The 13,009-nt window shown below is 38.9% G+C and overlaps 1 protein-coding gene across 11 annotated transcripts in view; it reads right to left on the bottom strand.

The window, feature by feature from the left end:
* The window catches only part of dgkza (diacylglycerol kinase, zeta a), a 105,366-nt gene that overhangs the window by 34,283 nt on the left and 58,074 nt on the right, over positions 1–13,009 (bottom strand). For 6 of the 11 annotated variants that reach the window (XM_084108214.1, XM_084108215.1, XM_084108218.1 and 3 more), the window contains exons 2-17: positions 7,699–7,807; positions 7,486–7,581; positions 6,952–7,029; positions 5,997–6,053; positions 4,180–4,248; positions 4,019–4,090; positions 3,809–3,925; positions 3,209–3,280; positions 3,039–3,134; positions 2,822–2,904; positions 2,204–2,264; positions 1,393–1,506; positions 1,069–1,209; positions 887–965; positions 696–751; positions 268–330 (exon numbers count right to left, since the gene is read on the bottom strand). In XM_084108214.1, the coding sequence (XP_083964340.1) occupies positions 268–330; positions 696–751; positions 887–965; positions 1,069–1,209; positions 1,393–1,506; positions 2,204–2,264; positions 2,822–2,904; positions 3,039–3,134; positions 3,209–3,280; positions 3,809–3,925; positions 4,019–4,090; positions 4,180–4,248; positions 5,997–6,053; positions 6,952–7,029; positions 7,486–7,581; positions 7,699–7,807 (1,363 nt within the window). Of the gene's footprint in view, positions 1–267; positions 331–695; positions 752–886; positions 966–1,068; positions 1,210–1,392; positions 1,507–2,203; positions 2,265–2,821; positions 2,905–3,038; positions 3,135–3,208; positions 3,281–3,808; positions 3,926–4,018; positions 4,091–4,179; positions 4,249–5,996; positions 6,054–6,951; positions 7,030–7,485; positions 7,582–7,698; positions 7,808–8,713; positions 9,562–13,009 lie in introns of all 11 variants that reach the window. The other 5 variants (XM_084108212.1, XM_084108209.1, XM_084108213.1 and 2 more) reach the window with 1 other exon arrangement.

The raw sequence follows: 13,009 nt of genomic DNA, 5'->3' as shown, positions 1-13,009 counted from the left end.
AACTGAGTAAGTCAGCAGAACAAACCAACAGTCAGCAGAAAAAAGGTTTCAACTCATATTTAGACACACTACCTCTCAATGCTCAAGAGCCCAAAGCCCAAGAGGAAGAAACACAAACAAACAAACAAGCATGCAAATACAGAGACTTTGAGTCGAGCCAAAAAAATAAAAAAATAATCACAGCATATTCATTTGCATTTCAAAACACCCTAACATGCACACATATTTCCTCTCTTGTTCTGCACAAAGGAGTTGTTCTGTACGTACCACCACTCTGATGTGTTTAGCCAGGTCTTTGGAGCTGCCCATTAAGAAATCAGAAAACGCTGTCTGTAGAAAAAGGAAACAACATTTGCATTATTTGTCATCACCAACTCACTGTCATATTTATTAATGTTTCAGCTAACAAAGGGGTTTTGCCATTATTATAGATGTGAAGTAATGGAAGTAGCGTAAAAGCCTTTTTTCTGGATGGAGGGAGATCTGAATGCAAGCTTGAAGTTGATTTTAAGAAAGGGGTGGGGCTTAAGTGGACTAAATGATTGGAGAAGTCCAGCATACATTACTAGAAAAAAGTCTGTCGTTTCACCGGAAGTTTGATTAAGAATTACAAGGTCAAAACTAATTTAAAAAAAATGACATGCATCGAGGAATCAATGCATGCTATCAATCATTTAGAAATGTGTTTCACTTACCCCTGCGTAAAACATTTTGTTTCTGAATCGGCTGTTAAATTTCTCAGGGTTGGCCTCTGAGAAATAAGACGACAAACCACCATTAATCACAATAAGTACCAATCAATCTGATCTCATAGAAGAAATCCTTTATTCTCACACAACCGCTGTCTGGCAAATTAACAGTCACAGACTAGCGCCTTTACACCAACCTCGAGATTCGTGGAACTCTAAAGTCACATGAGCATCAAACCCAAGGCTGAAGTAATTATTGAACACGTCTAGAGGGAGCTGTGGAGCAGAGAAACATCGATCACTCTTCAGCTGCTTACATACTGAAGCAAACCTGTGCTTCTGACTGCATGTAAAACAGCACTGCAGGTGAAGCTCTTACCTTGTCCGTAACCTGCTCGTCTCTTTCCTCTGGGCCCGCATCTGGGTTGGGCTTCACAATAAGATTCCATCGATCCAGCTGTACAATATTCCCATCCTCAACGTGAGACAGGATTTTACTCAGAGGTTCATCTGTGTAACCCTACATGCATACGGTTGTACAAGAAATGCCCATTCAGCAAACAATGCTTACGAATGGATAGTGAGCAGACTATGCTACATGAATTACATTCAAATTTACTATGGAGGAACATGATAAAGTTGGACTGATTGTTTGGGATAATTGTGTCGGAATGTGCAGATTTCTAACCCAAGTTCCACTCACCCCACCCCAGTTTAGCGTCCTAGCAAGGTCATTTCCTGTGCCCAGAGGAAGTACTGCCACAGCAGGAGAAGGGTTTAGCTGCAGCTGATCAAGAGAGGACAAGATCCAGCCCACCTGAAACAAAGCAGAGAGAGAGAGAGAGAGAGAGAGAGAGAGAGAGAGAGAGAGAGAGAGAGAGAGAGAGAGATGAATAAAAACTTAATTATAAAATTCATTAATAGTCCCTGTCACACACACACAAAAAATAGTTAAATAGATGATATCTTGTTTTGTACAATCACATCAACTCAGAAAACCACACAAGAAAAAGAACTCAATATGAATATCTGCAGTATTTAACGAAGAAAACCGCAGTTCAGCAGGGTGGAGGACAGGAGGATTTAATCTCCTTATTTCAGTTAGGCTTAAGGCAATATTCCTAAACTTCTCTCTCATGGATCAAAGTCAGTATATGAAATATAGCTGCGTTCAGATCCCTCTTTAACACTCTTAATTACTCACACAAACGGATTATGGAGATGTGACAGCATGGGGTAAACCAGGACACACACATCAGCATTACATGTCAGAAAACTCCTCAAACACATGACTCATCTGAATAGTGTCACAGTATTATTTCTCAGGAGAATCATCTCTTCCTCTGCTCACAGTCTGGAAGATAAGACTGCAGTGCCACACCCTGCTGGAGGGGCTCATAATCCTATATAAACCATTCACCAAACATCTACATAAGGGGGTCACAGACTATGTGTTTGCAGATTATTGCCACATACAGACACACACACACACACACACACACACATTCACTCACCGTGCCATCCCCACCACAGGCCAAAATTCTCAAGTTGTGAACTTTGCGATACATCTCCAAGCTAAAAACAAAACACCAATGAACATCCATGTAGAAAATATCACTGTATGATGAAATGTATGACAAAATAATCACAATATATATTTTTGACCAAATCTTGCAGCTGCTTACCACAAATAAAAACAAATAAAAATAAAACATGTACTGTAGTTTGACCATTAACTGACATCAGAGAACCACAAACAACTTAAAATCTTGAATAGTACTTATAGTATAGTTGTAACTGAAAATATTATACCCCCATTGCAAATCAGGTTTATTGGTAAAATGTACAGACTGGGTTGAATAATTTTGAGACTGCAGAAGTCATTAAAAGTTGCATTTTCAGTTGAATTTGGGGAAACCACTTGAAACATTTGTTGTGTTGAGCTATTTCAATTACTTTTGTTTGATTTGTTCATTACAAACAGCTGAAAGTCTGTACATTTTACCAATAAACCTGATTTGCAATGGGGGTTGAATAATTTTGATTACAACTGTACTGTATTTCAAAGGGGTTACGCTGAGAAAAAAGTTTGGGAAGGCCTGTTGTGAATCATTCCATATGCAGATACTGACCCTTCCTGAGGACCCCCCTGACTGAGATCAAAGACCTGCCGAGGGTTCAGATACCACAGAAAGGACTGGATGATTTTAGCTCCCTGAAAGAGAGAGAGCAGAAGGGAATAGTTCATATAGGTGATTATAATTTTTATGGTTTATTTAATTGTTGTTAATATAATTACTATTAAATCATCATCATCATTATTATTGATTTAGAAAGTAATTATAATACCTGGTTTCCTCCACTCTTCGGGTTTACAAACACCAGCAGTGGCTTCATGAGTTGAGAGGGAATAGGTCTCACTATGAAGGGCTTCCATCGAGCCTCCTGGAAAGAGAGAAATAAAGAAATAAAGAGAGGGAGAGAAAGAGAGGGGGGGGGGGGTATGTTTGTTCTCATACCTCTGCTCCTTTCTTGCTGGATTTGCGTTTGAAAGACGCTCGTTTCTTCTTTTTGCTTGACTTTAGTGAGGACTACGATAGAAAAACAGCACAATAACATTACTAAAAAAGCACTCCACAAATTCAACACATTCGTTAAAAAAACACTGGAAAACTACCAGTGGAGATTTCAGTATAAAAATGCTCTCTGTTTCCACAGAGTTTCTGAGTATTTAAAATACATACAAAACACAGAACGTTTTATTCTAATTTAGTTCTGAACAGCCATTTAATGCCTTATCTATGTACATTCTGTGTGCTGGAGTTTTTAAACAATCCAGGGAAGATAACAACATTTCTTTAGCAGAACAAAGCTCAAACAATGCTTTTTCCCAAGTAAGTAAGACAATGCTACGTTTTGAAAATTTACAGAATTCCCTAGTGAATTCCTTGCACTAGGTGGAATGTAGGTGTTTACATCTATCGTTTTACATGAAATTGAGCCATAGAGATGCTGATTGCCCTGCTTACAGAGCCACCAAATTCATTTATCTAATTCAGTTTGTGGGGTTTTCCCATTTAGTTGGCCATGCAACAACCGTAATAGAGTGTAGTGTATACCTGAGGTCGGCGAACCCGTATGATCCAGGTAGGAGGTACTATAACGGCGGCATGTGCTCCTAAAGAACAAGGTTCTTCTATCTGCTGCAGCATAAAGCATGTCACCTTATTATGATACTGCAGACAGACAGAGAAAGAGAGGAAAGTTACACATATTTACATACTCTACAATACTAAAACACACCAATGCATTCAGCCTGAGAGACTTACTGCTTGTTTGCACCAGGAGCAGCTAATGGCTACAATCTCTTTACTGTGAAAGGCAAATTTCTGCTGAAATCCCTGTAGGTGGAGATCAGACTCATTGAGATACATGTCATTTCCCAAACATATGTCACATAAACACTTTTATCATGATTCTTTCTACCCACCTTTCCACACTGTTTGCATTTGCCCTCTTGTCTTCTCCGATGGACCCAGTGGTGTCGCACTATTGCAGGCTGTCATAAAAACAAGACACAAGATCACAAATAGCTGTCTCATCCATAGATTATGACAATCAGTGTTAAAAATGTAACATTAAACCAGTTTAATGTAGTGAGGTTATGCTGCGGGGCAAAGATCAAGATCAAATTTGAAGTTAGGGATTTGGAGTGACACGTGGACAGGAAGAGACAGCAGAACAGAAATCATGGAAATAGAAGACTTCTGGAGATGTATCTAAAAACCGTGTAAACTCATATTTGAATGCTATGATGCAATGCCTATACGAATGTGGGCAAATGTACAATTAAATACTTGGGGGATAAACCCTCCCGCCCTCCCCCAGACATACACAATACTAAAATGATTTAGATTATTTTTTTAATTCTAAAAATGCAGTTGTAAGTTATCTTTCAGGGTTAAGGATTGGGGTTTGGGTTATATAGGGTTAGAATTGTTTCATTTATCCAAATAAATAGATTAAGATCCACAAAATTAAGAGAAATGCACACAAACACAAAGAAATCAAAAACATAAATAAAATGAGATTTGAAAATAACAAAAATGTTTATGTTACAAACACAACTCTGTCTGGCAATCATTTGTGGATTCTGAAACATTTCTAGCATTGTTGTGCACAAAAATCCATAAATAGATGGACCCACCGTCCACTCGAGCTAATCTGATATCGGCAAATAAAACAGAAGTAGTTGTGAATCTAAAGATAATTCAGAACTGGCATTATGGGCTATCAATAAAATTAAGCAGAAAGGCTTTTGGTAGTTTTCACAAAAGACATGGAGCCATCAAAAACTGACAAATTTTGCTGACAAAGAAATTAAGAAAAATCTCTGTGCAGGTTTTACACATTGTTCATTTACATATACTACTGACAATGTAACAATAGAAATTTTGTTGAAAATTCTACCAACTAACCCTTTAATTAATTTTTGTGAAACTCATAACATATATTTGTTGATCACACTATTTATTTGTGAATTTGTTTAATTTTGCAAACTTTGAAACAATTCTAACCACATATGGTTAAGGTTAGTTTGTATCAATTGTAATTAGCTTTATTTAAAACAACAGAAATGTACAAGCCCTCATTTAGATAGCCAAGTAAAGGTGTCATCATAGTTGGGTGAGGGTGTGTTTGATACCTGTGTGATAGAGGTGTGTGCACTATATTTAGCTGCAGCAACTGTCATTTGTTCCAAAGCAGGGCGACCTCTGAAAGCTCTGCGTCGCCAGGTGCGCTAACCCACCAAGCCAAGATGAGAGACAGGAAGAGAAAGGGCACACAGAGGAGCAGAAGTGCAATGGCGAGATAGGGATGAGGTGACGAGGGATGGATTACAGCAGTGAGCGGAACATAGGGAACGTGTAAAAGGAAAAGAGGGTAAAATAGGTAAAATCAAGATTTAAAGATGTAAACAGCAAACAGCATCAGTCATTGTAGTGTGTGTCAAACAGTCTGGGGTCATTTGGACAGCTGCGTAGCGCTAAATTTAAGTTTAGCGCTAAAAATGCACAAAAATGAGGAGCTATTTATCTTAAAGTATAATATACATACATAAATATAATAATACATAAATAATAAAAATACAATGACAAAGAAAACTGACTCTCAGCACACCACTGTTGGCTGTTTATATCAATCTATGAAGATTTTACGACAATAAGTTTGACAGAATTGGAAAACAGGCAGAATGGGAGAGATATTAAGAAAACAAAGAAAGGAAGAGGAAAAGAAGAAACTCACTTCACGGACATTCCGCGATCCTGACTCCCTGAAAGATGGTTTACATCTGAAGTTTATCTGAAAGACAAAAAAAAAAAAATCAAGTTTTCTACAATACTATTAAGTATTTACCCTAAATGAAACCTCAACAGTTCAGTAGTTTATCAAAACTACAAAACTGTTTTATTCTACAGAAAACATGCTCAGATTTGAAGATGACCCACTGAGATCAACATTTCTGGATAAATAAAAAAATAAAAAATAATAATATGAAGACAGAACAAAAAGCAAAAAGCACCACTTGCCTTACCATTTTCTCTGAGTTTGTTAGCCTGGTTAGTGAAAAGTATGATTAAAATCATCCCCTAATCAAACATCATTTCACCACAATCAGCCCCACATAGCAGACATAAACTGTCGAAGACACCAGCCAGAATCAGAACTGAGAACGCACAGAATCTGTGCCTCATGGATAAAATAAAACTCCACCCAACAACCTGACATTGACTTGCCCAATCAAAATGAAAGTGATTAAGGTACTAGTGAGAAAAAGAATATGTCTGGCAAGAAAACCTAATACGATTAGAACCAGCTTTTGTCTTAACTTCAAACCAATCAGGTTATCAAAAAAAGACAAAGGATGGCCCCTTCACAGTCTGGATGGACTGAGAGCTTAAGTGGCTCCGGATGTTAACAGGACATTGTTATTTGGGTGTCCTAGGTTTATCAGGCCAGACAGTCACCAGTCTTTACTAAGATCAGAGGTGTGAGTGATCCATTAGCCCCAGATGAGTCTGAGAAAAAGCCAGAGGGTTTCTCACTCTGAATGACGGCTCTTTGAGAGGCACCTCATCAAGCCCCTCCCCCTGAGGCGGAGCTTTCCAATCCAATAACTGAAGGGAGGAACACGCATGGTCTGTGATGCAGTGTCAGATCATGTCTCTACCTTTGTGTTGCCATTAGAACCGGAACTCACCTTCTCCAACTGTTCAATGCAGATGGAGTGAACTACGATCTTGCAAGCAGCACATTTTTTCCGAGCAACAGACTTTTGCTGTGAAAAACAGGAAAGAGAGACATCATTAGATTCAGACTCAAACTGAGGTCACAGGTGATCTCCACTTGATGTAAGTTTAATGGCCAAAATAATTAAATCAAACTGGTTTGATGTACATAATTCCGAAGTTAAAGGACCAAATCCTATGCAATGCATTCTGTGAGAAAGCCACCAGGGAGCAGCATTATACTAAGAGAGAAAAATATAAGAGAAAAAGAGAAACGGTGCAAATGATAGAATCTCTTTTCCCTTTTTACCATCCATCAATTTCTATCCTCTCGCTCACCTCCTTTTCGTATCTTATTTCATCCTTTATTCACTCTCATCTGGAATACCTCATTCAAGATGTCTTATCTCACTTTTGTCCCTACTCTTCCATTTATTCATTCTTGCATAAGGAGAGACTTTAAAAAAAAAAAAATTTATTCCTTAATATATAGAACACCCACTCACCAGTGTTTTGGCGTAACAGTGCTGTTCTCCGACGTAACAGAAGTCCCCAGATACATTTGTCTCGAACCAGATGTGCTCTCCGTACAGAGCTGATTCCTGCTCAAACACACAGCATCAAATTAAATGTGAAACTGAAGAAAGAAACTATAGCGCTATCTACAGTACAATGAATGGAGATCTGAAGTCTAGATTATTTGGGTTTGTGTTACTCACACTCCAGTCCACTGTGCTGCGGATTTCTCTGTCCGTTTCCCCCCTGGCCAACACTGCAGCACTGGGCTGGCATGAGAGGTGCTGGAGACCGGACTTGGCAATGGCCTTCCTACAAACAAACAAAATAGACAGGTCCCATAAAACATCAAGCAATGATGATATACAGAAACTCGGTGTATAACCCTGATGTACACATACACAAAGAAGGACAGTAAATGTGCATGGAACAAACAAAACCTTCAAATAACTTGAAATGAATTGAGCTGGATGATTACATTGTCTTCTGTAAAGCTGTTTTATAGCTGAATCTAATTTGTTTCATGGTTAATGAATTTTGCAACACCAACACTGTTACTGAACTAAACTGAATCAGAAACTGAAATGACTTGAGCTGAATAAATTACACTATTGTCTTTTTAGAGCTGGTTTACAGTCTCATATTGTTTGCATCATTTATTACCGTGAAGTTGCTTTGAAATAATCTATATTGTATAAAGACCTATATAAATAAAGGTGACTTGACTTGTTTAGCAGTGTGCCTCACATGTAAACCATCATGCCTAGGGAGAAGACAGATATTTAAGTTTGAAAAATGTAAGAGTAAAAAGAAGAGAGAAACTCTCAATCTTATTTTTTTGTGCATACATTTGAAGGAATAGTTGTAGGTGTCAGAATGTCAGAAAGCTAAGAACACAAGAGAAAAATTTCCATAATCATCTCACTAATGACAAATATAGAGGAATTACCGTTGGAGTGCTTGATTTAAGGCTAGTATTAAGATAAGTTGCATTAGGGTTGAAATAATGTAGTGCTCTTTTTTTTCTTTTCTTTTTTGCTTCTCTAATCATGTAATCAATTAAAAAGGGGTATATATACTCTAACAAACCCAACAGCAAACAAAATATTTAAGTGAAAGAAAAGTCCAAATAGCCTTCATTAAAAAAAAAAAAAAAAAAAAAAAAAAATACAAACACACAAACATAAGACATACAGCTGTAGTTAGGGCTCTACATACGAGAGGAACCCGCTCCATGTGTCAATCTGTGGGTTGTAGTAAGTTCCCTGCAGTGTGTGTGAAAGACTGAGATCTGGCCAGCAAGGGGAGCTGGTCCTGTACAGTGCAACTGATCCTCGAGCTGCAAGAGAATTTCGCCTCCCTGCCCACAATCCACCCACATCGGACAGCCTGTGTGCCTGACTGGTCCTTCGGTAACGGCCATATAGCCCAGAAGAGGCTGGGCTTCGATAAACGGCCTCAGCAGGAAGTAGGTGTGAGGAGTTTCGCCGCAGGCAACGTGGTGCACGGATGAGGGGGCGGGGCTGAATGCTTTCTCCCGGCAACAAACCTTGAGCCAACCATGTCAGACACTTATCAGACTCCTTCTCCAAATCCATCCCTGCTTGCTCGTGCTCTTCTTGACTACATTCGCTATCAGAGAAAGAGGAGTATTCTTCTACACTCTTATCCTCCCTTTCATGGTCTTCGCTCATCTGCACCACACTAGCCAGGAGCAGTGACGGTCCCAGGAGCTGGGCATGAATGTTGCGGTGTTTGGCAGCCTGTCTTCGTCGGATAGCGAACCGCGGGGTCAGGCAGGCCGTCGCACCACTCGACCTCCTCCTAGTGAAGTGTCCTCTTCTGACACCTGCCTGCACGTTGCTGGTTTGAAGCTGAACGCTAGACCTGCGTCTATGAGCCAGGCCAGCTGAGGGAAGGCCCACGCTCGAGCGCCGGCGCGCTTTACTCGCTGGAAGTGACACACTGGAGCGCCTGCGCACGTTTGGCTCACAGGCTTTCCGCCTGAAACGTAGGCCGAACAATGTTTCCATTGGATGCTATAATGATGTCTTCCCAAGAGGACGCTGTGGGCGCAAGAGTGAGTCGGTCAGCACACAATATACACAGGCTACAACATACAGTACATGAACAAATGTGGTGTGACTGTCTCCACAAATGCAGTGCTGTTCCTTTGACATTTATTTTAGGTGAAATAACAATGATGGGATATCAGACCACCATTAATCACTCCAATCAACTCTATTCAATACCAATCAACTCTATTCAATACCAATCAACTCTATTCTCCACACCTACGTGACTTATTTAGCAGCTCAGACAAAACCGAAGAAAACCATCTGCCACAATCTTTTGCATCCAAGTATCTGAATTGTAACCAAGAAAATCAAACCTCTTTTAATCAGCAATGAACCGAAACATGATCACAATTGATTCAGGAGTATAATGTGGTCATGATATACCTGATGGCGCTCAGGTAACGTTACCTGGAGAAAGTGTATCTAACAGCGATATTTATAGAAGTCATCTCCACTCTCTGACCCGACAGAGTGCCTTCAAAACAGTGCCGTTAATGGGATAGTTCACCCAAAAACTGAAAATTCACAACATTCAAAACATCATTGGACCCCACTGACTTTAATTGTATGGACAAAACAATTTTTTTGTGTGTGTTCCACAGAAGAACAGATATGGAATGACATGAGAGTAGGGGTGTAAATATTAATCGATTCGTATCGATGCATCGATTATACAGCCGACGATTCGATGCATCGATGCATCCGCAAGAGTATCGATTAATGTGTTTATTTTGCCGCCTGTCTATTTTCAGCATCCGCTCCGACATATGCGTACAACCTACTAAGCTGCGGGTGGCGCTAACCTCATTATTGTCTTCTACTTCACACCGCTTCACACGCGTTATTTACGTTTCACAGTCTTATCTATGTTCACACACATTGTTGAGTCTGACTTTCAAGAGCGATGGAACCGTCAGAGCGAGCTGGCAATGAAAGTGAAATCTTACACACTCCAGTCGGCGTCAAGTCATGGGTGTGGAAGTATTTTGGCTTCAGGAAAACAGATGGAGCAGTGGTAAGAGATGTTGCCGTTTGTCTGATTGCACTTTATTGTAACGCCCGTTTCACACATACTCCGTTTGCAGTGCGTATGCGGTGCGTATTTTTTCCGTACACATGTTAACAGGTTAGAGCTTTCACACTGCATGCGGTTGCGGTCCATTTATCCGTTCCAGTTGCGGTGCGTATACAGCAGTGCAGAGATCGTTTCCGCACCGAGTCTATTTTTGCTGTGCTGCACGCACTGAATTAAAGTGACAGCGCATGTTTCGTGGTCAAAATGAACACAGATTGACATGAAAATGTAGTAATTTCACCATAAATGCGTTTAATTAAATAAGTGTATTTAATTTAATTCTACTATTTTTCACAGTCATCTTTTTTCTTTAAGACCGGGGTAAAGCAAGGAAAACTACAATTTACCTCAACAAGGCGACATAATGAACAACACTCATCTCATTCCTGGAGGTGGAAAAACAATTTCTTTGTGACATGCAATTGTATTCTGTATTCTCAATAAAAGGCAAATTATTTATTATTTTTGTTGATTTATTTGAAACTTAATAGATATCATGTAAAAATATCTAGTATTGAATCGTATCGAATCGTATCGCGGGGAATTCTGAAGTATCGAAAATAATCGAATCGTTGGCTTAAGAAATCGGTATCGTATCAAATCGTCATGAAGGCTCCAATTTACACCCCTACATGAGAGTGAGAAAACAATGACAGAATGGCAATGTTGAGAATTACAGTATCTCTGTAGGAAGTCTCTATTTAAACCTCAATTAACCACTCTAACCCATACTAACAGCCGTGCCTGAATTCTGCATCGCTACTCAGAAAACTCACTGCTCAAAATAAAAGAAACAAAGACTGCAAAAGTATGTCACTTAAAGCTTGCAGCCACAGAGAAATTCAGTAGGAGAACAATAATGAAAAGATGAGAGAGAACGTGTTTATCTATAGTATAGACCTCCATCTAATTTCAACAGTGTAAAGTATGATTATTTGACTTGTCAACAATTACAAAACACAAACTTTTTAAAAAACATGGTCATAATTATGAACACATGACCATCCAATGAACCACACAGGAAAATGATATTATAGAGAAAAAGAATAATTTGATGTTTCATAGAGTAAACCGTGTACTGTACAGTATCTCTATATTTAAAAACAAAAACAGGAATCGAACAAACAAAATGTATTATTATAATTGAATACACAGACAAATGAAGTAATATTGAATCTAAACAACATCGGAAGTGTGTGGATTAATTTCTGCAGCCTTTAAAAAAGGGTTGTGTGTAGCTCGAGCACCACAGTTTGAGCTCACAGGCCCCCAGATTATCAGATTCCCACACTATTAAAGGTCACCAGTGAATAACTGTTTGTCAAAATACACAACATGACTGACACATTATTCTGTAATGCAAATAAATGATAAGAGAAGAAAAATTTATACTGTAAATATGCATTTTCCATTAACAGAAGTCCATGAATATCAATTTAAGGAAGAATTTAAAGTGACAGGCTTGTGTTTTCCTGGTGGATGACACTAGTGCTAAAGTGTCTTTTATAATGACTTTTGGATAAAGATTTTTCTACAAAAGAATACAAGAAACTACAAGAGATTGTCTATTATATAATATTGTCTTTTGCATAATAACACAGCCAAGTCTGTGACTCTTATGGTCATCCCCCAAATGATCAGAGCAGCCACATAAAAAGTTTTATTCAGAAAGTCTTTTCATTTTTTGAGATTTAAAGTGTAACTTTGACGATTTTCTACGCGCTTTGTATTGTTACAATGTCATTAGTGTTTACTCGTTCTCTGTGTAACCTGGACCAATACATTCTCTTTTATTTGTTTTGCATCATCTGGTGGAATTTTGACAGCTCTAGGGCTTTCGTAAAAAACTACAGATTATAATTCCGCATTTTTGTATCCCCGCCCACGGACAGTCGGATTGACAGAGGGTTATTAACAGGACAGTTATTGTAAGGGTAGGATTATAACTGTCTACTCTTTAAACAGCATTATGGTAAAAATTATTCACTGGCAAGGCAACAGCGTTTTGCTTTGCGATGTTATGTGGAACTGATGAACCACAGTTTCTTTCAGTTTTACCTCTTTGTTTGGCCTAAAACACTGTGTTTATAGTCAAATCATCCAGTTTGAAATGTTGACTACAAACACAGAGGTTTTTCAAATTTTCCGATCCTTTGCAGCAGATCCTTAAGCTACTGCCTGCAATGCGCTGGATCCTTCACTGGAAACTGAAAATAACTCACTCCTGCTTTACTCTTTGAATTCTTGCACCTGGGGACAATACAAGTTGACACCATTATAACTAAAAGTTTTCTAAGAAGCATTTCCTACTAAAGCAAGGCAGTATTTGACTCTGGTCAAGCTTATACATAGCAGACTGGT

The sequence above is a fragment of the Abramis brama genome, assembly GCF_963993115.1.
Source record: "Abramis brama genome assembly, chromosome: 3".
Classification (NCBI taxonomy): Eukaryota; Metazoa; Chordata; class Actinopteri; order Cypriniformes; family Leuciscidae; genus Abramis; species Abramis brama.
The sequence above is the reverse complement of the archived record's forward strand: the minus strand, read 5'-3'. Positions and strand labels throughout refer to the sequence as shown.